The sequence below is a fragment of the Bombina bombina genome, unplaced genomic scaffold (assembly GCF_027579735.1).
Source record: "Bombina bombina isolate aBomBom1 unplaced genomic scaffold, aBomBom1.pri scaffold_1425, whole genome shotgun sequence".
Classification (NCBI taxonomy): domain Eukaryota; kingdom Metazoa; phylum Chordata; class Amphibia; order Anura; family Bombinatoridae; genus Bombina; species Bombina bombina.
The window spans coordinates 1-23,734 of record NW_026510752.1 but is presented as its reverse complement, the minus strand read 5'-3'; the positions used below and the strand labels follow the sequence as shown (position 1 = coordinate 23,734).

The 23,734-nt window shown below is 44.5% G+C and overlaps 1 protein-coding gene across 1 annotated transcript in view; it reads left to right on the top strand.

Moving 5' to 3' along the window:
• LOC128643359 (WD repeat-containing protein 36-like) overlaps positions 1-23,721 on the top strand; it is a gene marked incomplete at both ends in the record, with an annotated part of 47,019 nt that extends 23,298 nt beyond the window's left edge. Inside the window, one exon of the mRNA XM_053696290.1 lies at positions 23,605-23,721. Within this exon, the coding sequence (XP_053552265.1) occupies positions 23,605-23,721 (117 nt within the window). The remainder of the gene's footprint in view (positions 1-23,604) is intronic.
• Positions 23,722-23,734: the final 13 nt, after the last annotated feature.

Below are 23,734 nucleotides of genomic sequence, written 5' to 3'. Positions count from 1 at the left end.
TGTGTTTGTCTTGTGTACATGTACCGCTTTTAAAGGATAATTAAAGCATTGAAGTTTTACTGCAAGTTCCGGACTTTGTATTTTCTTTCAAGTTTTCAAGCCTTGTTCACTGAACTTTTTGCAGCGGGTACACCCCTGGAGGTTACCTATCTAAGGAGGTGAAGTTTGGCCGCACAGTCTGGATGCAAGCGCTGTCTTTTCCATTTGGAGGTGTTTTCACTTCGCATCAGTCTCCCCCTCACAAGCCGGCCGTGTCTTCTGACGTCACTTTGCAGAGCCCTGGGTGTTTGGGCGGACGCCAGTGCAGCGTGTCTGCGGCTGTTTGCTTGTGGGAGTTCGCCCCAAGCTGAAGAATGGCGATCCGCAGTAGAGCCTAGGAGGAAGGTCTCCCGAACGGCTCTCCACCCAGTGGGCATGAGAGAGGCTGTGAAGAGAGGGTAAGTCCCCCTTTTTTCAAAGGTGAATTAAGGACAGCTTTGTAACTCACATCTTGAAATTGTGTGTGGCCATTACATTACGTGATAACAGCACGCAGCATTACACTTCACTGTTTAAGTGGTACCTACGGGTATTGTTAGGGGTCTCCCCTTCATTGGGGTAACTTTTTACTCTGCGTTTCTACCACAAGGTGTGGAGGACCTACTTATTCTGGTGTGAAGAGCGTGTTTTTTCCTGGCACAGAGTTACGGTTGCCAGGATCTTAACTTTTATCCAGGATGGGCTGGAGAAGGGCCTTTCTGCTAGTTTCCTGAGGGGACAGATTTTGTCCCTGTCTGTTTTATTGCACAACAGACTGGCTGAGCTTCCAGACGTGCAGTCCTTTGTTAAGGCACTGATTAGGGTCAGACCTGTGTTTAGATCTTGGGCTTCTCCTTGGAGCCTAAATCTTGTTCTTTGGGTTTTGCAACATGTTCCGTTTGAGCCTCTGCATTCCGTTGACATTAAATTGTTATCTTGGAAGGTTCTCTTGTTATTGGCTATTGCCTCTGTGCGCAGAGTTTCTGAGATCTCTGCTTTGCAATGTGAGCCCCCTTATCTGATTTTTCATGCAGATAAGGCAGTTTTATGTACTAAATTAGGTTTTCTTCCTAAGGATGTGTCGGATCGCAACATCAATCAGGGGATTTTAGTTCCTTCCTTGTGTCCTAATCCTCCATCGAAGGAATGCTTTCTTCACAATTTTTATGGGGTTCGCCCCTTGAAGTTCTATCTTCAGGCTTCTAAGGAGTTTAGACAATTTTCCTCTTTGTTTGTTGTCCGGGGAAGCATAAGGGACAGAGGGCTACTTCGACTTCCCTATCTTTTTGGTGGAGTGTCATCCGCTTAACTTATGAGACAGCGGGAAAATGTCCTCCTGAGAGGATAACTTCTCATTCTACTAGAGCAGTGGCTTCCTCTTGGGCCTTTAAGAATGAGGCCTCTATATATCAGATTTGTAAGGCGGCTACCATGTCTTCACATACGTTTTAAAAATTTTACAAGTTTGATGTTTTTGCTTCGGCTGAAGCAGCTTTCGGGAGAAAAGTTTTGAAGGCTGTGGTGCCCTCAGAATAGGGTCCGCCTCTTCCTTTTTGTTCCCACCCGTTATTCATTCCGTGTCCTCTGGAGCTTGGGTATAGTTTTCCCAACAGTAAGGAATGAAGCTGTGCACTCTGCCTATCTTAGGAAGGAAAACATAATTTATGCTTACCAGATAAATTCCTTTCCTTCCAGATAGGGAGAGTCCACGACCTCTGCACGTTTTTTCTTTTCTATGTGCGGTCCCCTATTATTTATTTTATTCTTCTGGCACCATTTATACCCTAATGTTTCTCCTACTTTTCCTTGTTCCCTCAGCAGGATGACTGGAGTAATGAGGAAGTGGGAGGGGATATTTAAGCCCTTGGCTGGGGTGTCTTTGCCTCCTCTTGGTGGCCAGGTGTTGTATTTCCCAACAGTAAGGAATGAAGCCGTGGACTCTCCCTATCCAGAAGGAAAATAATTTATCTGGTAAGCATAAATAGTTTTTCTCAAAGAAGTGGACAGAGATTTGAATATGTCCTCTATTCAAAACCGTTTTTTTTTTTTTGTTTTTTTTTTTATGTCAACCAACATAACGCCCTCTAAACATTTGATTTTTGGGCATTCCCAGGGAAAAATGTGTAACACCTCCTAAAACAGTTGTATCCTTGGTGTAAAATATGCTTTGCATAGTAATCTCACCTGAGTCTCTCTCATTTCTGTAAATAAGATAGCTATGTCACTACTTTGTTGTATTGTATTCTCCCCAACCTGGAATATATCAATGTTCTGCTAGCTTTAGACTAGGTGTATTATTATGGGGGTGTTTATCAAATTGTATATTGTTGAAATTGAGGTTTGCAAACCTGTCATCCGGTCTCCCTAATAGAAAACATGGTTATTTTGCCTGCTTTCATCCAAGGTAATCATGAAAACCTGGTGTGTTAGGGGAGGCCTGAGGACAGGTTTGAAAACCAGTGGTCTAGAAGTAATCTGAGGAAAATGACGTAATACTTATCTCCCTAGAAGGAAAGTTTCTTTGATGAGAGGATTTTCAGTTGGGAGTATAGTAGAAAGAGTGGAAGTCACCCACCATATGTGCTTTAGTCTGGCTAAGGTCATACATCTATCTTCCTTTTAACATAAGGATGGGCAAGACATTTCTCCAACATAGGTGTGTCCGGTCCACGGCGTCATCCTTACTTGTGGGATATTCTCTTCCCCAACAGGAAATGGCAAAGAGCCCAGCAAAGCTGGTCACATGATCCCTCCTAGGCTCCGCCTACCCCAGTCATTCTCTTTGCCGTTGTACAGGCAACATCTCCACGGAGATGGCTTAGAGTTTTTTAGTGTTTAACTGTAGTTTTTATTATTCAATCAAGAGTTTGTTATTTTAAAATAGTGCTGGTATGTACTATTTACTCAGAAACAGAAAAGAGATGAAGATTTCTGTTTGTATGAGGAAAATGATTTTAGCACCGTAACTAAAATCCATGGCTGTTCCACACAGGACTGTTGAGAGCAATTAACTTCAGTTGGGGGAACAGTGTGCAGTCTCTTACTGCTTGAGGTATGACACATTCTAACAAGACGATGTAATGCTGGAAGCTGTCATTTTCCCTATGGGATCCGGTAAGCCATGTTTATTAAGATAGTAAATAAGGGCTTCACAAGGGCTTATTAAGACTGTAGACTTTTTCTGGGCTAAATCGATTCATTATTAACACATATTTAGCCTTGAGGAATCATTTATTCTGGGTATTTTGATATGATTATATCGGCAGGCACTGTTTTAGACACCTTATTCTTTAGGGGCTTTCCCTAATCATAGTCAGAGCCTCATTTTCGCGCCGGTATGGCGCACTTGTTTTTGAGGACAGCATGGCATGCAGCTGCATGTGTGTGGAGCTCTGATACATAGAAAAGTCTTTCTGAAGGCATCATTTGGTATCGTATTCCCCTTTGGGCTTGGTTGGGTCTCAGCAAAGCAGATTCCAGGGACTGTAAAGGGGTTAAATATAAAAACGGCTCCGGTTCCGTTATTTTAAGGGTTAAAGCTTCCAAATTTGGTGTGCAATACTTTTAAGGCTTTAAGACACTGTGGTGAAATTTTGGTGAATTTTGAACAATTCCTTCATACTTTTTCGCAATTGCAGTAATAAAGTGTGTTTAGTTTAAAATTTAAAGTGACAGTAACGGTTTTATTTTAAAACGTTTTTTGTGCTTTGTTATCAAGTTTATGCCTGTTTAACATGTCTGAACTACCAGATAGATTGTGTTCTGACTGTGGGGAAACCAAGGTTCCTTCTCATTTAACTATATGTATTTTATGTCATAAAAAAATGATGCCCAAGATGATTCCTCAAGTGAGGGGAGTAAGCATGGTACTGCATCATCCCCTCCTTCGTCTACACCAGTCTTGCCCATACAGGAGGCCCCTAGTACATCTAGTGCGCCAATACTCCTTACTATGCAACATTTAACGGCTGTAATGGATAATTCTATCAAAAACATTTTAGCCAATATGCCCACTTATCAGCGAAAGCGCGACTGCTCTGTTTTAGAAAATTCTGTAGAGCATGAGAACGCTGATGATATGGTTTCTGAAGGGCCCCTACACCAGTCTGAGGGGGCCAGGGAGGTTTTGTCTGAGGGAGAAATTTCAGATTCAGGAAACATTTCTCAACAAGCTGAACCTGATGTGATTACTTTTAAATTTAAGTTGGAACATCTCCGCGCTCTGCTTAAGGAGGTGTTATCCAATTTGGATGATTGTGATTATCTGGTCATTCCAGAACCACTATGTAAAATGGAAAAGTTCTTAGAGGCCCCGGGGCCCCCCGAAGCTTTTCCTATATCCAAGCGGGTGGCGTACATTGTTAGTAAAGAATGGGACAGGCCCGGTATACCTTTAGTACCTCCCCCCATATTTATAAGATTGTTTTCCTATAGTCGACCCCAGAAAGGACTGATGGCAGACAGTCCCCAAGGTCGAGGGGGCGGTTTCTACTCTACACAAGCGCGCCACTATACCCATAGAAGATAGTTGTGCTTTCCAAGATCCTATGGATAAAAAATTAGAAGGTCTGCTAAAGACGTTTGTTCAGCAAGGTTCCCTTCTACAACCAATTGCATGCATTGTCCCTGTCACTGCAGCCGCGTGTTTCTAGTTTGATGAGCTAGGAAAGGCGATTATTAGTAATTCTTCTTCTTATGAGGAGATTATGGACAGAATTCGTGCTCTTAAATTGGCTAATTCTTTCACCCTAGACGCCACCTTGCAATTGGCTAGGTTAGCGGCGAAAAAATTCTGGGTTTGCTATTGCGGCGCAGAGCGCTTTGGTTAAAATCTTGGGCAGCGGATGCGTCTTCCAAGAACAAATTGCTTGACATTCCTTTCAAGGGGAAAACACTCTTTGGCCCTGACTTGAAGGAGATTATCTCTGATATCACTGGGGGCAAGGGCCACGCCCTTCCTCAGGATAGGTCTTTTCAAGACCAAAAATAAACCTAAGTTTCGTCCCTTTCGCAGAAACGGATCAGCCCCAAGGGCTACGTCCTCTAAGCAGAAAGGAAAGCAGGCCAGGAAACCTGCCACTGCTACCAAGACAGCATGAAATGCGGGCCCCCGATCCGGGACCGGATCTGGTGGGGGGCAGACTCTCTCTCTTCGCTCAGGCAAGAGATGTTCTGGATCCTTGGGCGCTAGAAATAGTCTCCCAAGGTTATTCTCTGGAGTTCAAGGGGCTTCCTCCAAGGGGGAGGTTCCACAGGTCTCAGTTGTCTTCAGACCACATAAGAAGACAGGCATTCTTACATTGGGTAGAAGACCTGCTAAAAATGGGAGTGATTCATCCTGTTCCATTAGGAGAACTAGGGATGGGGTTCTACTCCAATCTGTTCATAGTTCCCAAAAAAGAGGGAACGTTCAGACCAATCTTAGATCTCAAGATCTTGAACAAGTTTCTCAAGGTTCCATCGTTCAAGATGGAAACCATTCGAACACTTCTTCCTTCCATCCAGGAAGGTCAATTCATGACCAAGGTGGATTTCAAGGATGCGTATCTACATATTCCTATCCACAAGGAACATCATCGGTTCCTAAGGTTTGCATTCCTGGACAAGCATTTCCAGTTCGTGGCATTTTCTTTCGGATTAGCCACTGCTCCTAGGATTTTCTCATAGGTACTAGGGTCCCTTCTGGCGGTGCTAAGACCAAGGGGCATTGCTGTAGTACCTTACTTGGACGACATTCTGATTCGAGCGTCGTCCCTTCCTCAAGTAAAGGCTCACACGGACATTGTCCTGGCCTTTCTCAGATCTCACGGATGGAAAGTGAACGTGGAAAAGAGTTCTCTATCTCCGTCAACGAGGGTTCCCTTCTTGGGAACTATAATAGACTCCTTAGAAATGAGGATTTTTCTGACAGAAGCCAGAAAAACAAAACTTCTAGACTCTTGTCGGATACTTCATTCCGTTCCTCTTCCTTCCATAGCGCAGTGCATGGAAGTGATAGGTTTGATGGTAGCGGCAATGGACATAGTTCCTTTTGTGCGCATTCATCTAAGACCATTACAACTGTTCATGCTCAGTCAGTGGAATGGGGACTATTCAGACTTGTCTCCGAAGATACAAGTAAATCAGAGGACCAGAGACTCATTCCGTTGGTGGCTGTCCCTGGACAACCTGTCCCAAGGGATGACCTTCCGCAGACCAGAGTGGGTCATTGTCACGACCGACGCCAGTCTGATGGGCTGGGGCGCGGTCTGGGGATCCCTGAAAGCTCAGGGTCTTTGGTCTCGGGTAGAATCTCTTCTACCGATAAATATTCTGGAACTGAGAGCGATATTCAATGCTCTCAAAGCTTGGCCTCAGCTAGCGAGGGCCAAGTTCATACATCAACCATCAGAGGGGAACAAGGAGTTCCCTAGCGATGGAAGAAGTGACCAAAATCATTCTATGGGCGGAGTCTCACTCCTGCCACCTGTCTGCTATCCACATCCCAGGAGTGGAAAATTGGGAAGCGGATTTTCTGAGTCGTCAGACATTGCATCCGGGGGAGTGGGAACTCCATCCGGAAATCTTTGCCCAAGTCACTCAACCGTGGGGCATTCCAGACATGGATCTGATGGCCTCTCGTCAGAACTTCAGAGTTCCTTACTACGGGTACAGATCCAGGGATCCCAAGGCGGCTCTAGTGGATGCACTAGTAGCACCTTGGACCTTCAAACTAGCTTATGTGTTCCCGCCGTTTCCTCTCATCCCCAGGCTGGTAGCCAGGATCAATCAGGAGAGGGCGTCGGTGATTTTGATAGCTCCTGCGTGGCCACGCAGGACTTGGTATGCAGATCTGGTGAATATGTCATCGGCTCCACCATGGAAGCTACCTTTGAGAGACCTTCTTGTTCTAGGTCCGTTCGACCCACTCCAGCTGACTGCTTGGAGATTGAACGCTTGATCTTATCAAAGCGAGGGTTCTCAGATTCTGTTATTAATACTCTTGTTCAGGCCTGAAAGCCTGTAACCAGAAAAATTACCACATAATTTGGTATATCTGTTGGTGTGAATCTGCAGGATTCCCTTGGGACAAGGTTAAGATTCCTAAGAGTCTATCCTTCCTTCGAGAAGGATTGGAAAAAGGATTATCTGCAAGTTCCTTGATGGGACAGATTTCTGCCTTGTCTGTGTTACTTCACAAAAAGCTGGCAGCTGTGCCAGATGTCTAGCCTTTGTTCAGGCTCTGGTTAGAATCAAGCCTGTTTACAAAATTTTGACTCCTCCTTGGAGTCTCAACCTAGTTCTTTCAGTTCTTCAGGGGGTTCCGTTTGAACCCTTACATTCCGTTGATATTATGTTATTATCTTGGAAAGTTTTGTTTTTGGTTGCAATTTCTTCTGCTAGAAGAGTTTCAGAATTATCTGCTCTGCAGTGTTCTTCTCCTTATCTGGTGTTCCATGCAGATAAGGTGGTTTTGCGTACTAAACCTGGTTTTCTTCCAAAAGTTGTTTCTAACAAAAACATTAACCAGGAGATAGTTGTGCCTTCTTTGTGTCCTAATCCAGTTTCAAAGAAGGAACGTTTGTTGCACAACTTGGATGTAGTTCGTGCTCTCAAATTTTACTTAGCAGCTACTAAGGATTTCAGACAAACTTTGTCTTTGTTTGTTGTTTATTCTGGTAAACGGAGAGGTCAAAAAGCAACTTCTACCTCTCTCTCCTTCTGGATTAAAAGCATTATCCGATTGGCTTATGAGACTGCCGGACGGCAGCCTCCTGAAAGAATCACAGCTCACTCCACTAGGGCTGTGGCTTCCACATGGGCCTTCAAGAACGAGGCTTCTGTTGATCAGATATGTAAGGCAGCGACTTGGTCTTCACTGCACACTTTTTCTAAATTTTACAAATTTGATACTTTTGCTTCTTCTGAGGCTATTTTTGGGAGAAAGGTTTTGCAAGCCGTGGTGCCTTCCATTTAGGTGACCTGATTTGCTCCCTCCCTTCATCCGTGTCCTAAAGCTTTGGTATTGGTTCCCACAAGTAAGGATGACGCCGTGGACCGGACACACCTATGTTGGAGAAAACAGAATTTATGTTTACCTGATAAATTACTTTCTCCAACGGTGTGTCCGGTCCACGGCCCGCCCTGGTTTTTTTAATCAGGTCTGATAATTTATTTTCTTTAACTACAGTCACCACGGTAACATATGGTTTCTCCTATGCAAATATTCCTCCTTAACGTCGGTCGAATGACTGGGGTAGGCGGAGCCTAGGAGGGATCATGTGACCAGCTTTGCTGGGCTCTTTGCCATTTCCTGTTGGGGAAGAGAATATCCCACAAGTAAGGATGACGCCGTGGACCGGACACACCGTTGGAGAAAGTAATTTATCAGGTAAACATAAATTCTGTTTTTTCTTCTTAAACGGGGAGAGTCCACAGCTGCATTCATTACTTTTAGGAATACAGAACCTGGCCAGCAGGAGGAGGCTAAGACACCCCAGCCAAAGGCTTAAATACCTCCCCCACTTCCCTCATCCCCCAGTCATTCTTTGTCACAGGAGGTTGGCAGAGAAGTGTCAGAAGATTCAATAGTCTCATAGGGAGGGTAGTACTCTATGGGACTAGAGTTTTAAGTAGTCCTGTCAGCCTCTCAGTGAGAGTTTGGATGAAAGTTAGAGTCCGGAGATGCAGGGAGAGTGTTTCTGCGAAACCATCCCGACTCATATTAACAGCTCCATAGGCAATCAGCGTTGACGAGTTTTGCTGCCTGCTTCCGTCCATGTCAGAAGCGATGCTACTATCTGTCACACTTGAAGGGCCGTGTTCCTCTTCCACGGCGTAGATTCCGGTAAGATCGTTTCATTTTTCTTTCAATATGAGAATGTAATGTAAAAGAAGAGAGGGTCTCAGTGGGACTCCTTTTATCTTTATGGAATCAAGGGTTAATATCTCCTGAGAGGGGTTATTGAACAGTGGGGGGGGGACTTTAATCATGTTTATGTGATTCTGTCTGCTAATGTGTAGTGATGTTTGGGCTTGTGGCTATTTCAGAACATAACGTTTTTTTTGTCAGGCCGCACGGTCCTTGTAGACTGGCGTGCTTTTCCTACACGGTACACCTTGTGACCGGGCTTGGTCACGTTTTTCTGTTCTCCATTTCCATATTCCTTACAAGGTGGCGACGGAGAGAGTCTGTTTCGCTAGTGTTCTGGGTCATAGGAGGTGGTGAGTGTACCAGCCATTGGGGGGTGTAAGGTGCTGTTTATTTTTGTCCATAATTTCAATAAACAAGTTATGGAGGATTCTGATTTTGTGGAGATGGTTGTCTTTGATTCAGATTCTTCTTCTTGCGAAGAATATGAAATGGACTGGGTAATCCATGCCCATCAGTTATGTTCCGAATGTTGCTTTCGAGTGCTCTTGTCTCCCGATTCGGGGAACTTAGAGACCTCTGAGCCATCCGCCCCTGAGGATCCCATATCCCACGAGGCTTGCGCCCTAGAACCTTCTCTTGCTACGCAAGCAGGTGTCCCAAATGCCGTTACCCCTTCTCTTGAAGGTGGCTTGTTTCCTCCAAAGGTTACGGCACATTTACAGCTCCCACGTGGTTACTGTTCGTGTTCCGTTAACCAGGGATCGCCTGGATCAGACCAGCTCTCTGGGCAAGCGGTTTCCTCTTAGGCTTCAGGGGTCCAATCCTCGGGGTCTGTTTATAGACTGGCGTGACTTTGTGTCCTGCTGAGGCATGTTTTGGCAGTGCTTGGAGGATCCCAGTCCTAATGAGTCGATGGATCCTTGGTCTTCCATTTCAGGTGGCAAGCAGGGTTAGACGAAGGGGGATGACGTCAATCTCCTTGTCGTCTCCTTCCCCCCCCCCCCCCCCGCTTTTTTGAGGTATCTTATTCCAGTTCAGAGCTTTAGAAGAATTGGATCTCTGACCGGCTGGTCATGTTAGTATGTCCTTTCTTCTTGGGCGTTCGCCTGCGGGTGCTGCCCTCATTTACTTTGATCCGCTTAGGATGTATTTTATTTTAAAAAAGCTCATGTCTGTTATAGTTTGCCTTTTGGAAAACATTTTTTTTCTCTGAGATTTGATACTAGCGATTTTGTGGTTGCTTTGGCACTTCTACGGAAGTTAAATAAATATGTTAAGACATTGTCTTTCATTTATTTTGTATTTCCCTACTAGGGAGTCAACTTTTCTGTGGCCTTGGACACGTTTTAGGGTGCCCTATGTATCGGGCTGGTCCCGGTTGGGCACTAGTTTGTTCCTTGTGGTCCGTTTCTGCCACGTGGTGCCCGCTGTAGCCGGCAGGCCTGATTGGGGTACTGAGTTGCTTACTCTGGTGAAGTGTTTGCTTTCTTGGTTTTGTATGTTATAGGAGGCCTTTCGTTCCTAGACGTCAGGCTGGTCCTTGTTTTTCCTTTGGGTTGGGCATCAGAGGGGATTCTGCTCAGTCCTCAATGTCCTTTTCCTGATGGCTGACGTGGTTACCGAGCTTGTATCCTGCTAAGGCTTGCTTTGGGGGTTCCTGACTTTGGTTTGGGAACTAGCATTTTCTCCTTCCCATCAGGGTTGGAAGTTTAGATGACTACTTGAAAATCTGTGGTACCAGGTTTAGGTGGCGATTACTCGTCTTCTCTATTGGTATTTTTACTTGGATTGTCCTTTTGGAATCCATTGACGACGGTTCCTCTTCCTTAAAGGGTTGAGGTTGTTGTGCCTCTTTTTTCCCCTTCTGGGGCTGGTTTTTCTGGTCATCTGTTTCTGGAAGCACACTGGCCTTTTGGCCTTTTTCTTTCCCCCTACGGTATCTTGTCTGCTACCGCAATTTTGGAGCTCTGGAGATTGTGTTGTCTTTTTTTTTTTTTTTTCCTGCTGACCCTGCTTGGGCGTTTTGGTTTGATCTGTCGCTCGTCAGGAGTTTGGGATGCTCGTTCATCATACATTCCTCGAGCTGTAGGGGTTTCCGGGAGGTGGATCCCGAGTGGATCTTTGGAGTCTATCTTCTCAATCTAGATTTTCTAGGTTTTGAGCTCTGTCCTCTCGTAAGTTTTCCTTAGTCTTTAGACTTAGCGGGTGTTGTCCCTTGAGCCTTTAAGGATTAAGCTCTCCGTCTCTAGGATACTTACGCGAGTGTTCAGTGTGGTTCCTTGTGGGTTATTAGTTTTGAACCCGGCTTCGGTTTCCGGGTGTCCGGTTTTCTTGTCCTGTTCTTATCTTCGACTAGACATTTTGGATTTTCAGTGTTAAGATCCTTTAGGTTGGATCTGAACGGCCCAGTGTTTCCTGTTCCAGGACGTCCTCTGGTCCCTTCAGGCGATTTTTCTCTCTCTTACCGGAGAATTGGACATTTCTACTGGGCCGGCTGTATTAGCCGGTTGACCATCGGTTTTGGCATTTTACCATCCGTCTACAGCTTTACGCTCCATGCCTGTGGGCGGGTGAGCTGTTATCTTTGTGTTTCCCCTCCCTTTGGAGAGGATTGGGCATGCCACAGTATCCACCTGGTGCCCCAGAGGTATTTCTTCCTCTGCTCCGGGGGGTCTCCCTGCCTCGTGTGCAGGATATAAGCTGGATTTCTGGTGTCATGCCATTTCTGTTTCAGTATAGGGTTTCCATTTTGGAAGTGTCCCTTCTCTTCAGGAAGTGAGCTGGGTCTGGGGTCTGGACCCCATCCTTTTCCTTCCTGAGGGTCTGGGTGGTTAAGGGAATTTTTAATTCCCTTGTCCTGTCGGACATTGCCAGTTGCTTGGTGCTGGGCCCGTTGCCTCGGAATGGTTCTGACTGCTCTGTTGAGCTTTGACCGCGTATCATCAATAGGTGGGAGGCTTCGCAGTGTTTCCTTGCATCAGCAGGTAGTTTTCCTTTGCTGGCTTTTGGATTCTGTCCTTCCCAGTTTTTTTGTTTCTGGGAAGGATTTGCTCTGTACGTCTTTGGAGTTTTTTCTCTGTGAGAGTCCTGGTGCAGTTTACTAGCCTTTGATTAGCTAGTGTTGGCGGCTTGCGTCCGCTTAGTCCTCTTGAGGGAAGCCTGTGGCTTCCTCTGGAGCATAATAAGGTGCTATTTTTTAGAGGCTCCCGGGGTGGTCGATCACTCCATCCTGAGTGCGGGTCTGCATTGTGTCAGGGAGGAGGTCTATGTTTGTCCCTCTACTTTGCGGTGGTTGGGACGTCTTTATTGGTCCCTTGGACTACAGGCATTTGGAGATAGGGGATTTTTCCTTCCTTCACTCTGGCCGGTCGGTAGGGTGCGTTCTCTACGCGGCTTTCTCCAATTGCAACCTTGGTTTGCGCTCTTGAAGTTATACTTAGGGTTCTTTTTTGCCCTAAATTGTTGTTTGGAGGTCCTTTCAGACTCTCTTATATGAGTTTATGTGTGGGCTTGGAGCCTGCGGGACTTTGTGTTCTCAGAGGCCTTTGTGCTCGGTTGAGTCTAGTGATCTGAGCGGTCGTTAGCAACTGCTTTTCTGGTCTTAACTGATGGGCTGTTAATTAGTCCTTTCCATTTTTGTTCCTTCTGCTTCTGGTGAAGCAGTTTTTTTGTCTGGTGTTTGGGTAATTTCAGGCTGTGGTGCCCTTTGAATGGGCTGCCTCTTGTTCCCGCCTGTTTTGCATTCAGTGTCTTCTATAGCTTGGGTATCGTTTTCCCAAAAGTAATGAATGCAGCTGTGGACTCTTCCTGTTTAAGAAGAAAAACTTAAATTATGCTTACCTGATAATTTTCTTTTCTTCTGACAGGGAGAGTCCACAGCTCCCCGCCCACGTTTTTTCCTTGGGGAGGCAGTAGTTTTTGTTTTTTTATTCTTCTGGCTCCTTTTTTTTTTTTTATATATATACCCTATTTCTCCTATTGTTCCTTGTTCCCTCTGCAGAATGACTGGGGGATGAGGGAAGTGGGGGAGGTAGTTAAGCCTTTGGCTGGGGTGTCTTTGCCACCTCCTGGTGGCCAGGTTCTCTATTCCCAAAAGTAATTAATGCAGCTGTGGACTCTCCCCATCAGAAGAAAAGAAAATTATCAGGTAAACATAAGTTTTCTTTCCAAGGAATAACCAATTACTAGTGGGAATATCACTCCTGGCCAGCAGGAGGAGGCAAAGAGTACTACAGCAAAGCTGCTATATATGCCACTTCCCTTACCCATAACCTCTAGTCATTCTCTTTGCCTGCGGTGCAAGAAGGAGGTGAAGTTTTGGTGTCTGATCTACAATCAAGATTTTTTTATTTTAAAGCAGAGTAGGTTTGCTCTGATCTTTCTAAAGGGTCTAGCCTTAGCCCATGTCAGTCTCTTCAGTAGGGCAGTGGTGGCTTTTTAAGCAATTGGGAACTTGTGGGGTATAATCCTCACTGCATTTTTCCAAAACATTTTGCTGCCCTATTTAGGTAGCCTGAGTAAATTTACTCAGTCTTTCTGTATTTCCACAGGTCCATGTGAGGGATGGCATCCTCTCAAACAAGATGAGCTGTCCTGCTGCCGGACAGATGAATATTAAGGTAAGTGCCAATTTTATTTTTCTATGTAGCGGGGGGGAAATTTGGCACTTATTCAGCTGAAACGCTGCAGGGGGACGTTTTTTATTATTCCTGTCAGGGTGCAGGTTTTTATGCCAGTTTTTGCAGGCACTGTTAATGTGAGGAGTTATTTATTTTATTGGTGGCTCAGTAAGGATCCGTTTTTAGTAACGGATTATGTACTTTTTTTGGGGGGGGGGGGGTATTTGTTTTTAAGCCTGATTTCAAGAAAGTTGTTTTTTAAAAAAAATGGCATTTTTGTTTACGGCAGGACCGCCCCTTTTAGGGAGGTTCTGATTCTTTGATGTCAGAGGTTTTTTGGCGTATTTTTCACTTTCTGTAAGAGTGAGGTGCGCATATTTCTTATGCTCTGCTGTTTAGAAGTCTTCTTGCTGTTTTTGCTTCTCTGGAAATCTGGATTGTAAACAGGATTGTTTTTTTTCCTCAGTTTGCTGCGGGTTGCAGGACAGGTAGGGGTAATTCTGCTGCGGTGTAGAGTGTTAATTTTTTTTTTTTTTTTTTTTTTGGTTCTGTATTATATCCTTTGTTAAAAGATAAAAAAAAATTGCTTTTTTTTTTGTATTATGGTTTAGGAGGCTGTGTAGTATGTTACCTGTAGCTTATGTTTTGATGCCCAGGTGGAACCCCCAGTACCTTTTTGTTGTTCATGTATTGAAAGAACTTTAGCTTATAAAAATAATTTTTTGATTCTGAGCCATCATTAGCTAAGGCGGATGCTGTTCATGAGCCTCCTGTTTCAGATGTGTCGCAGCTTTCTCCTCAAGTGTCCCAATCCTATTCATCTGCACATGCAGTGCCCTGCGTTTCCTCTCATGCTCCGTCGGAAGATACTTTGCAAGATATTGCTGCCCAGGTATCTTCTGCGGTATCTGAGGCGCTATCTGCTTTTCCCATGCTGCAGGGAAAACGCAAAAGAAATTTTAAAGAAAGAGTAAATAAGGTTTCTGATCCTGCAGTGGCTAATCAAAGTCTTTCCTCTCAGAAGTATGATTTTTTTGCATCTGAGGGTGAAATTTCGGATTCAGGCAGTATAATTTCTTCTACTGATGCTAAAGTTGTGTCCTTCAGATTTAAGCTGGAACACCTCCGCTTGTTACTTAAGGAGGTTTTGGCTACCTTGGATGACTCTGATACTACTATCGTTGTTAACTCTAAGAAGTCTAGTAAGCTGAACAAGTATTTTGATGTTCCCTCTGCGGTGGAATTTTTTCCGGTTCCAGACCGTGCTTCTGAGATTATTGCATGGGAGTGGGAGAGACCTGGTATTCATTTTTTCTCCATCTCCTATTATTAAAGAAAATGTATGTTCACCAAGGTCTTCAATGGCAGCCTGCGGTGTGTATTGCTACTTTTACCAGCGCTGCAGCTTACTGGTTTGATGCTTTGTCTGATTCTGTTCAGACAGATACTCCTCTTGAGGAGATCAAGGACATGATTAAGGCTCTTAAGGTTAGCCAATTCCTTTATTTCGGATGCTTCCTTACAGGTTATTAAACTAGGAGCAAAAATGTCTGGTTTTGCGGTTCTAGCTCGCAGAGCCCTTTGGCTAAAATCCTGGTCTGCGGATGTTTCTTCTAAATCTAAGTTATTAACTATTCCCTACAAGGGTAAGACCTTGTTTGGGCCTGGTTTGGCTGGAATTTTTTCAGATATCACAGGAGGAAAGGGATCTTTTCTTCCTCAGGATAAGAAGAAGCAGAAAGGGCGTCAGAGTAATTTTAGTTCCTTTCGTAACTTTAGAGGTAAACCCAAGACCAAAGATCTTCGACTCTTGTCTTGTCCTTCAGTCCTCTCCTCGGCAGTTAGTGGCTCTATGTATGGAGGTAATTGGTCTGATGGTAGCTTCCATGAACATCATTCTATTTGCTCAGTTCCATCTCAGACCTCTGCAGTTATGCATGTCAAGGCAATGGAACTGGGACTATGCGGATCTGTCCCTGCAAATAGTTCTGGATCAGGCGACACTGGACTCTTCTCTGGTGGTTGTCTCAGGATCAACTCTCCCAGGGAACTTGCTTTCGCAGACCTTCCTGGGTGATTATGACCACGGATGCCAGCCTTCTAGGTTGGGGAGCAATTTGGGGGTCATTGAAAACTCAGGGTCTTTGGACTCGAGAGAAATCAGTTCTCTCTATAAACATTCTATAACTGAGAGCGATTTTAAATGCTCTACTGGCCTGGCCTCAGCTAGCCTTAGCCCGGTTTATCAGGTTCCAGTCAGACAACTTCACTTAAGTGGCGTACATCAACCACTATGGAGGAACTCAGAGTTCCTTGGCCATGTCAGAGGTGGCCCGGTTAATCCAGTGGGGGGAGTCTCACAACTTGTCTTTCTGCGATCCACATCCCAGGAGTGGACAATTGGCAGGCGGATTTTCTGAGCCGACAGACCTTTCATCCGGGGGAGTGGGAACTCCATCTGGAAGTATTTTCCAGTTTAATCCTCAATTGGGGGCAGCCGGAACTGGATCTCATGGCTTCTCTGCATAATGCTAAGCTTCTGAGGTACAGCTAGAGGTCAAGGGATCCACAGGCTTTCTTGATAGATGCTCTGACGGTTCCTTGGAATTTCAGTCTAGCATACATATTTCCTCCTTTCGCTCTCCTGCCAAGAGTCATTGCTCGGATCAAGCAGGAGAGGGTGTTGGTGATTCTCATAGCGCCGGCGTGGCCTCGCAGGATATGGTATGCAGATCCAATGGAAATGTCGTCTTTACATCCGTGAAGACTCCCTCTGAGGAAGGACCTTCTACGTCAGGGTCATTTTCTTCATCCAAATCTCGTTTCTCTGAAGCTGACTGCTTGGAGATTGAGCGCTTGATTTTATTGAAGCGTGGGTTTTCAGAGTCGGTCATTGAGACCATGATTCAGGCTCGTAAGCCTGTGACAACAAAGATTTACTATAAGATATGGCGTAAATATCTGTATTGGTGTGAATCCAGAGGATACTCTTGGAGTAGAGTCAGGATTCCTAGGATTTTGTCTTGTCAGGAGAGTCTGTAGAAGGGTTTGTCAGCTAGTACTCTGAAAGGTCAGATTTCTGCGTTGTCTATTTTGTTGCATAAGTTTTTGACGGATAGCGGGCTCTGTTTGAACCTATGCATTCATTTGATATCAAGATGTTATCTTGGAAGGATTTGTTTCTTGTTGCTATTTCTTCTGCTCAGAGTTTCGGAAATTCTCGGCTCTGCAGTTTGGTTCTCCTTATCTTATTTTTCATTCCGATAAGGTGGTTTTATGTACTAAATTAGGTTTCCAATCTAAGGTTGTTTCAAACAAGAATATTTATCAGGAGATTGTGGTTCCTTCTTTGTGTCCTTATTCTTCTTCTCTTAAGGAGCGTTTATTGCACAACCTAGATGTTGTGCATGCATTGAAGTTCTAATTTCAGGCGACTAAGGACTTTCTGCTTTGTTTGTTTCTCCAACATAGGTGTGTCCGGTCCACGGCGTCATCCTTACTTGTGGGATATTCTCTTCCCCAACAGGAAATGGCAAAGAGCCCAGCAAAGCTGGTCACATGATCCCTCCTAGGCTCCGCCTACCCCAGTCATTCTCTTTGCCGTTGTACAGGCAACATCTCCACGGAGATGGCTTAGAGTTTTTTAGTGTTTAACTGTAGTTTTTATTATTCAATCAAGAGTTTGTTATTTTAAAATAGTGCTGGTATGTACTATTTACTCAGAAACAGAAAAGAGATGAAGATTTCTGTTTGTATGAGGAAAATGATTTTAGCACCGTAACTAAAATCCATGGCTGTTCCACACAGGACTGTTGAGAGCAATTAACTTCAGTTGGGGGAACAGTGTGCAGTCTCTTACTGCTTGAGGTATGACACATTCTAACAAGACGATGTAATGCTGGAAGCTGTCATTTTCCCTATGGGATCCGGTAAGCCATGTTTATTAAGATAGTAAATAAGGGCTTCACAAGGGCTTATTAAGACTGTAGACTTTTTCTGGGCTAAATCGATTCATTATTAACACATATTTAGCCTTGAGGAATCATTTATTCTGGGTATTTTGATATGATTATATCGGCAGGCACTGTTTTAGACACCTTATTCTTTAGGGGCTTTCCCTAATCATAGTCAGAGCCTCATTTTCGCGCCGGTATGGCGCACTTGTTTTTGAGGACAGCATGGCATGCAGCTGCATGTGTGTGGAGCTCTGATACATAGAAAAGTCTTTCTGAAGGCATCATTTGGTATCGTATTCCCCTTTGGGCTTGGTTGGGTCTCAGCAAAGCAGATTCCAGGGACTGTAAAGGGGTTAAATATAAAAACGGCTCCGGTTCCGTTATTTTAAGGGTTAAAGCTTCCAAATTTGGTGTGCAATACTTTTAAGGCTTTAAGACACTGTGGTGAAATTTTGGTGAATTTTGAACAATTCCTTCATACTTTTTCGCAATTGCAATAATAAAGTGTGTTTAGTTTAAAATTTAAAGTGACAGTAACGGTTTTATTTTAAAACGTTTTTTGTGCTTTGTTATCAAGTTTATGCCTGTTTAACATGTCTGAACTACCAGATAGATTGTGTTCTGACTGTGGGGAAACCAAGGTTCCTTCTCATTTAACTATATGTATTTTATGTCATAAAATTTTTTAGTAAAAATGATGCCCAAGATGATTCCTCAAGTGAGGGGAGTAAGCATGGTACTGCATCATCCCCTCCTTCGTCTACACCAGTCTTGCCCATACAGGAGGCCCCTAGTACATCTAGTGCGCCAATACTCCTTACTATGCAACATTTAACGGCTGTAATGGATAATTCTATCAAAAACATTTTAGCCAATATGCCCACTTATCAGCGAAAGCGCGACTGCTCTGTTTTAGAAAATTCTGTAGAGCATGAGAACGCTGATGATATGGTTTCTGAAGGGCCCCTACACCAGTCTGAGGGGGCCAGGGAGGTTTTGTCTGAGGGAGAAATTTCAGATTCAGGAAACATTTCTCAACAAGCTGAACCTGATGTGATTACTTTTAAATTTAAGTTGGAACATCTCCGCGCTCTGCTTAAGGAGGTGTTATCCAATTTGGATGATTGTGATTATCTGGTCATTCCAGAACCACTATGTAAAATGGAAAAGTTCTTAGAGGCCCCGGGGCCCCCCGAAGCTTTTCCTATATCCAAGCGGGTGGCGTACATTGTTAGTAAAGAATGGGACAGGCCCGGTATACCTTTAGTACCTCCCCCCATATTTATAAAATTGTTTTCCTATAGTCGACCCCAGAAAGGACTGATGGCAGACAGTCCCCAAGGTCGAGGGGGCGGTTTCTACTCTACACAAGCGCGCCACTATACCCATAGAAGATAGTTGTGCTTTCCAAGATCCTATGGATAAAAAATTAGAAGGTCTGCTAAAGATGTTTGTTCAGCAAGGTTCCCTTCTACAACCAATTGCATGCATTGTCCCTGTCACTGCAGCCGCGTGTTTCTAGTTTGATGAGCTAGGAAAGGCGATTATTAGTAATTCTTCTTCTTATGAGGAGATTATGGACAGAATTCGTGCTCTTAAATTGGCTAATTCTTTCACCCTAGACGCCACCTTGCAATTGGCTAGGTTAGCGGCGAAAAAATTCTGGGTTTGCTATTGTGGCGCAGAGCGCTTTGGTTAAAATCTTGGGCAGCGGATGCGTCTTCCAAGAACAAATTGCTTGACATTCCTTTCAAGGGGAAAACACTCTTTGGCCCTGACTTGAAAGAGATTATCTCTGATATCACTGGGGGCAAGGGCCACGCCCTTCCTCAGGATAGGTCTTTTCAAGACCAAAAATAAACCTAAGTTTCGTCCCTTTCGCAGAAACGGATCAGCCCCAAGGGCTACGTCCTCTAAGCAGGAAGGTAATACTTCTCAAGCCAATCCAGCCTGGAGACCTATGCAAGGCTGGAGCAAAGGAAAGCAGGCCAGGAAACCTGCCACTGCTACCAAGACAGCATGAAATGCGGGCCCCCGATCCGGGACCGGATCTGGTGGGGGGCAGACTCTCTCTCTTCGCTCAGGCTTGGGAAAGAGATGTTCTGGATCCTTGGGCGCTAGAAATAGTCTCCCAAGGTTATTCTCTGGAGTTCAAGGGGCTTCCTCCAAGGGGGAGGTTCCACAGGTCTCAGTTGTCTTCAGACCACATAAGAAGACAGGCATTCTTACATTGGGTAGAAGACCTGCTAAAAATGGGAGTGATTCATCCTGTTCCATTAGGAGAACAAGGGATGGGGTTCTACTCCAATCTGTTCATAGTTCCCAAAAAAGAGGGAACGTTCAGACCAATCTTAGATCTCAAGATCTTGAACAAGTTTCTCAAGGTTCCATCGTTCAAGATGGAAACCATTCGAACACTTCTTCCTTCCATCCAGGAAGGTCAATTCATGACCAAGGTGGATTTCAAGGATGCGTATCTACATATTCCTATCCACAAGGAACATCATCGGTTCCTAAGGTTTGCATTCCTGGACAAGCATTTCCAGTTCGTGGCATTTTCTTTCGGATTAGCCACTGCTCCTAGGATTTTCTCATAGGTACTAGGGTCCCTTCTGGCGGTACTAAGACCAAGGGGCATTGCTGTAGTACCTTACTTGGACGACATTCTGATTCGAGCGTCGTCCCTTCCTCAAGTAAAGGCTCACACGGACATTGTCCTGGCCTTTCTCAGATCTCACGGATGGAAAGTGAACGTGGAAAAGAGTTCTCTATCTCCGTCAACGAGGGTTCCCTTCTTGGGAACTATAATAGACTCCTTAGAAATGAGGATTTTTCTGACAGAAGCCAGAAAAACAAAACTTCTAGACTCTTGTCGGATACTTCATTCCGTTCCTCTTCCTTCCATAGCGCAGTGCATGGAAGTGATAGGTTTGATGGTAGCGGCAATGGACATAGTTCCTTTTGTGCGCATTCATCTAAGACCATTACAACTGTTCATGCTCAGTCAGTGGAATGGGGACTATTCAGACTTGTCTCCGAAGATACAAGTAAATCAGAGGACCAGAGACTCATTCCGTTGGTGGCTGTCCCTGGACAACCTGTCACAAGGGATGACCTTCCGCAGACCAGAGTGGGTCATTGTCACGACCGACGCCAGTCTGATGGGCTGGGGCGCGGTCTGGGGATCCCTGAAAGCTCAGGGTCTTTGGTCTCGGGTAGAATCTCTTCTACCGATAAATATTCTGGAACTGAGAGCGATATTCAATGCTCTCAAAGCTTGGCCTCAGCTAGAGAGGGCCAAGTTCATACATCAACCATCAGGGGGGAACAAGGAGTTCCCTAGCGATGGAAGAAGTGACCAAAATCATTCTATGGGCGGAGTCTCACTCCTGCCACCTGTCTGCTATCCACATCCCAGGAGTGGAAAATTGGGAAGCGGATTTTCTGAGTCGTCAGACATTGCATCCGGGGGAGTGGGAACTCCATCCGGAAATCTTTGCCCAAGTCACTCAACCGTGGGGCATTCCAGACATGGATCTGATGGCCTCTCGTCAGAACTTCAGAGTTCCTTACTACGGGTACAGATCCAGGGATCCCAAGGCGGCTCTAGTGGATGCACTAGTAGCACCTTGGACCTTCAAACTAGCTTATGTGTTCCCGCCGTTTCCTCTCATCCCCAGGCTGGTAGCCAGGATCCATCAGGAGAGGGCGTCGGTGATTTTGATAGCTCCTGCGTGGCCACGCAGGACTTGGTATGCAGATCTGGTGAATATGTCATCGGCTCCACCATGGAAGCTACCTTTGAGAGACCTTCTTGTTCTAGGTCCGTTCGACCCACTCCAGCTGACTGCTTGGAGATTGAACGCTTGATCTTATCAAAGCGAGGGTTCTCAGATTCTGTTATTAATACTCTTGTTCAGGCCTGAAAGCCTGTAACCAGAAAAATTACCACATAATTTGGTATATCTGTTGGTGTGAATCTGCAGGATTCCCTTGGGACAAGGTTAAGATTCCTAAGAGTCTATCCTTCCTTCGAGAAGGATTGGAAAAAGGATTATCTGCAAGTTCCTTGATGGGACAGATTTCTGCCTTGTCTGTGTTACTTCACAAAAAGCTGGCAGCTGTGCCAGATGTTCTAGCCTTTGTTCAGGCTCTGGTTAGAATCAAGCCTGTTTACAAAATTTTGACTCCTCCTTGGAGTCTCAACCTAGTTCTTTCAGTTCTTCAGGGGGTTCCGTTTGAACCCTTACATTCCGTTGATATTAAGTTATTATCTTGGAAAGTTTTGTTTTTGGTTGCAATTTCTTCTGCTAGAAGAGTTTCAGAATTATCTGCTCTGCAGTGTTCTTCTCCTTATCTGGTGTTCCATGCAGATAAGGTGGTTTTGCGTACTAAACCTGGTTTTCTTCCAAAAGTTGTTTCTAACAAAAACATTAACCAGGAGATAGTTGTGCCTTCTTTGTGTCCTAATCCAGTTTCAAAGAAGGAACGTTGTTGCACAACTTGGATGTAGTTCGTGCTCTCAAATTTTACTTAGCAGCTACTAAGGATTTCAGACAAACTTTGTCTTTGTTTGTTGTTTATTCTGGTAAACGGAGAGGTCAAAAAGCAACTTCTACCTCTCTCTCCTTCTGGATTAAAAGCATTATCCGATTGGCTTATGAGACTGCCGGACGGCAGCCTCCTGAAAGAATCACAGCTCACTCCACTAGGGCTGTGGCTTCCACATGGGCCTTCAAGAACGAGGCTTCTGTTGATCAGATATGTAAGGCAGCGACTTGGTCTTCACTGCACACTTTTACCAAATTTTACAAATTTGATACTTTTGCTTCTTCTGAGGCTATTTTTGGGAGAAAGGTTTTGCAAGCCGTGGTGCCTTCCATTTAGGTGACCTGATTTGCTCCCTCCCTTCATCCGTGTCCTAAAGCTTTGGTATTGGTTCCCACAAGTAAGGATGACGCCGTGGACCGGACACACCTATGTTGGAGAAAACAGAATTTATGTTTACCTGATAAATTACTTTCTCCAACGGTGTGTCCGGTCCACGGCCCGCCCTGGTTTTTTTAATCAGGTCTGATAATTTATTTTCTTTAACTACAGTCACCACGGTAACATATGGTTTCTCCTATGCAAATATTCCTCCTTAACGTCGGTCGAATGACTGGGGTAGGCGGAGCCTAGGAGGGATCATGTGACCAGCTTTGCTGGGCTCTTTGCCATTTCCTGTTGGGGAAGAGAATATCCCACAAGTAAGGATGACGCCGTGGACCGGACACACCGTTGGAGAAAGTAATTTATCAGGTAAACATAAATTCTGTTTTTTCTGGGAAGCGCAAGGGTCAGAAAGCTATGGCTACTTTTCTTTGGCTAAGGAGTATTATTCGTTTGACCTATGAGACTGCTGGACAGCAACCTGAGAGAATCATTCTAGGAGGGCTGTTTCTTCTTCCTGGGAATTTAAAAATGAACCTTCCGTGGAACAGTTTTGCAAGGCTGCAATTTGGTCCTCTTTGCATACTTTTTCAAAGTTTTATAAATTTGATACTTTTGCCTCAGCTGAGGCTTCTTTTGGGAGAAGGTTCTTCAAGTGGTGGTGCCTTCTGTTTAGGTCTACCTGTCTTGTCCCTCCCTTATCATCTGTGTCCTCTAGCTTGGGTATTGATTCCCATTAGTAATTGATGATTCCGTGGACTCACCATATCTTAGGAAAGAAAACATAATTTATGCTTACCTGATAACTTTATTTCCGGATATGATGAGTCCACGGCCCACTTTTTATTTAAGACAGTTATTTTTTCTAAAAGCTCAGGCACCTCTACACTTTTGTGTTATCTTTTTCCATTTTTCCATTGGCCGAATGACTGGAGGTTATGGGTAAGGGAAGTGACATATATAGCAGCTTTGCTGTAGTGCTCTTTGCCACCTCCTGCTGGCCAGGAGTGATATTCCCACTAGTAATTGATGATTGATAAATTAAGTTTTTCTTGTTAGCTTTTTATAAGTATAGATTTAGTATATTGATAACATGGCCCTATAAGTAGAAAAGCTCCTACAAAAAACACTGTACAGGTCTATTTTAATTTATGATTGATATTTGTGTGTGTGTGATATAATGTTTAAGTAAATATCTAATTTTTTTTTTTTTTTTTACTTTCAGCAAAGAAACAAACCAAAGGAGCCTCCAAAGGTGCCAAAATCAGCTCCATTTTTTATTCCAACTTTGCCTGGACTTGTTCCTCGCTTTGCAACTGATGTGGGGGAGGATGTACCACAGGTAGGTTTTGCCT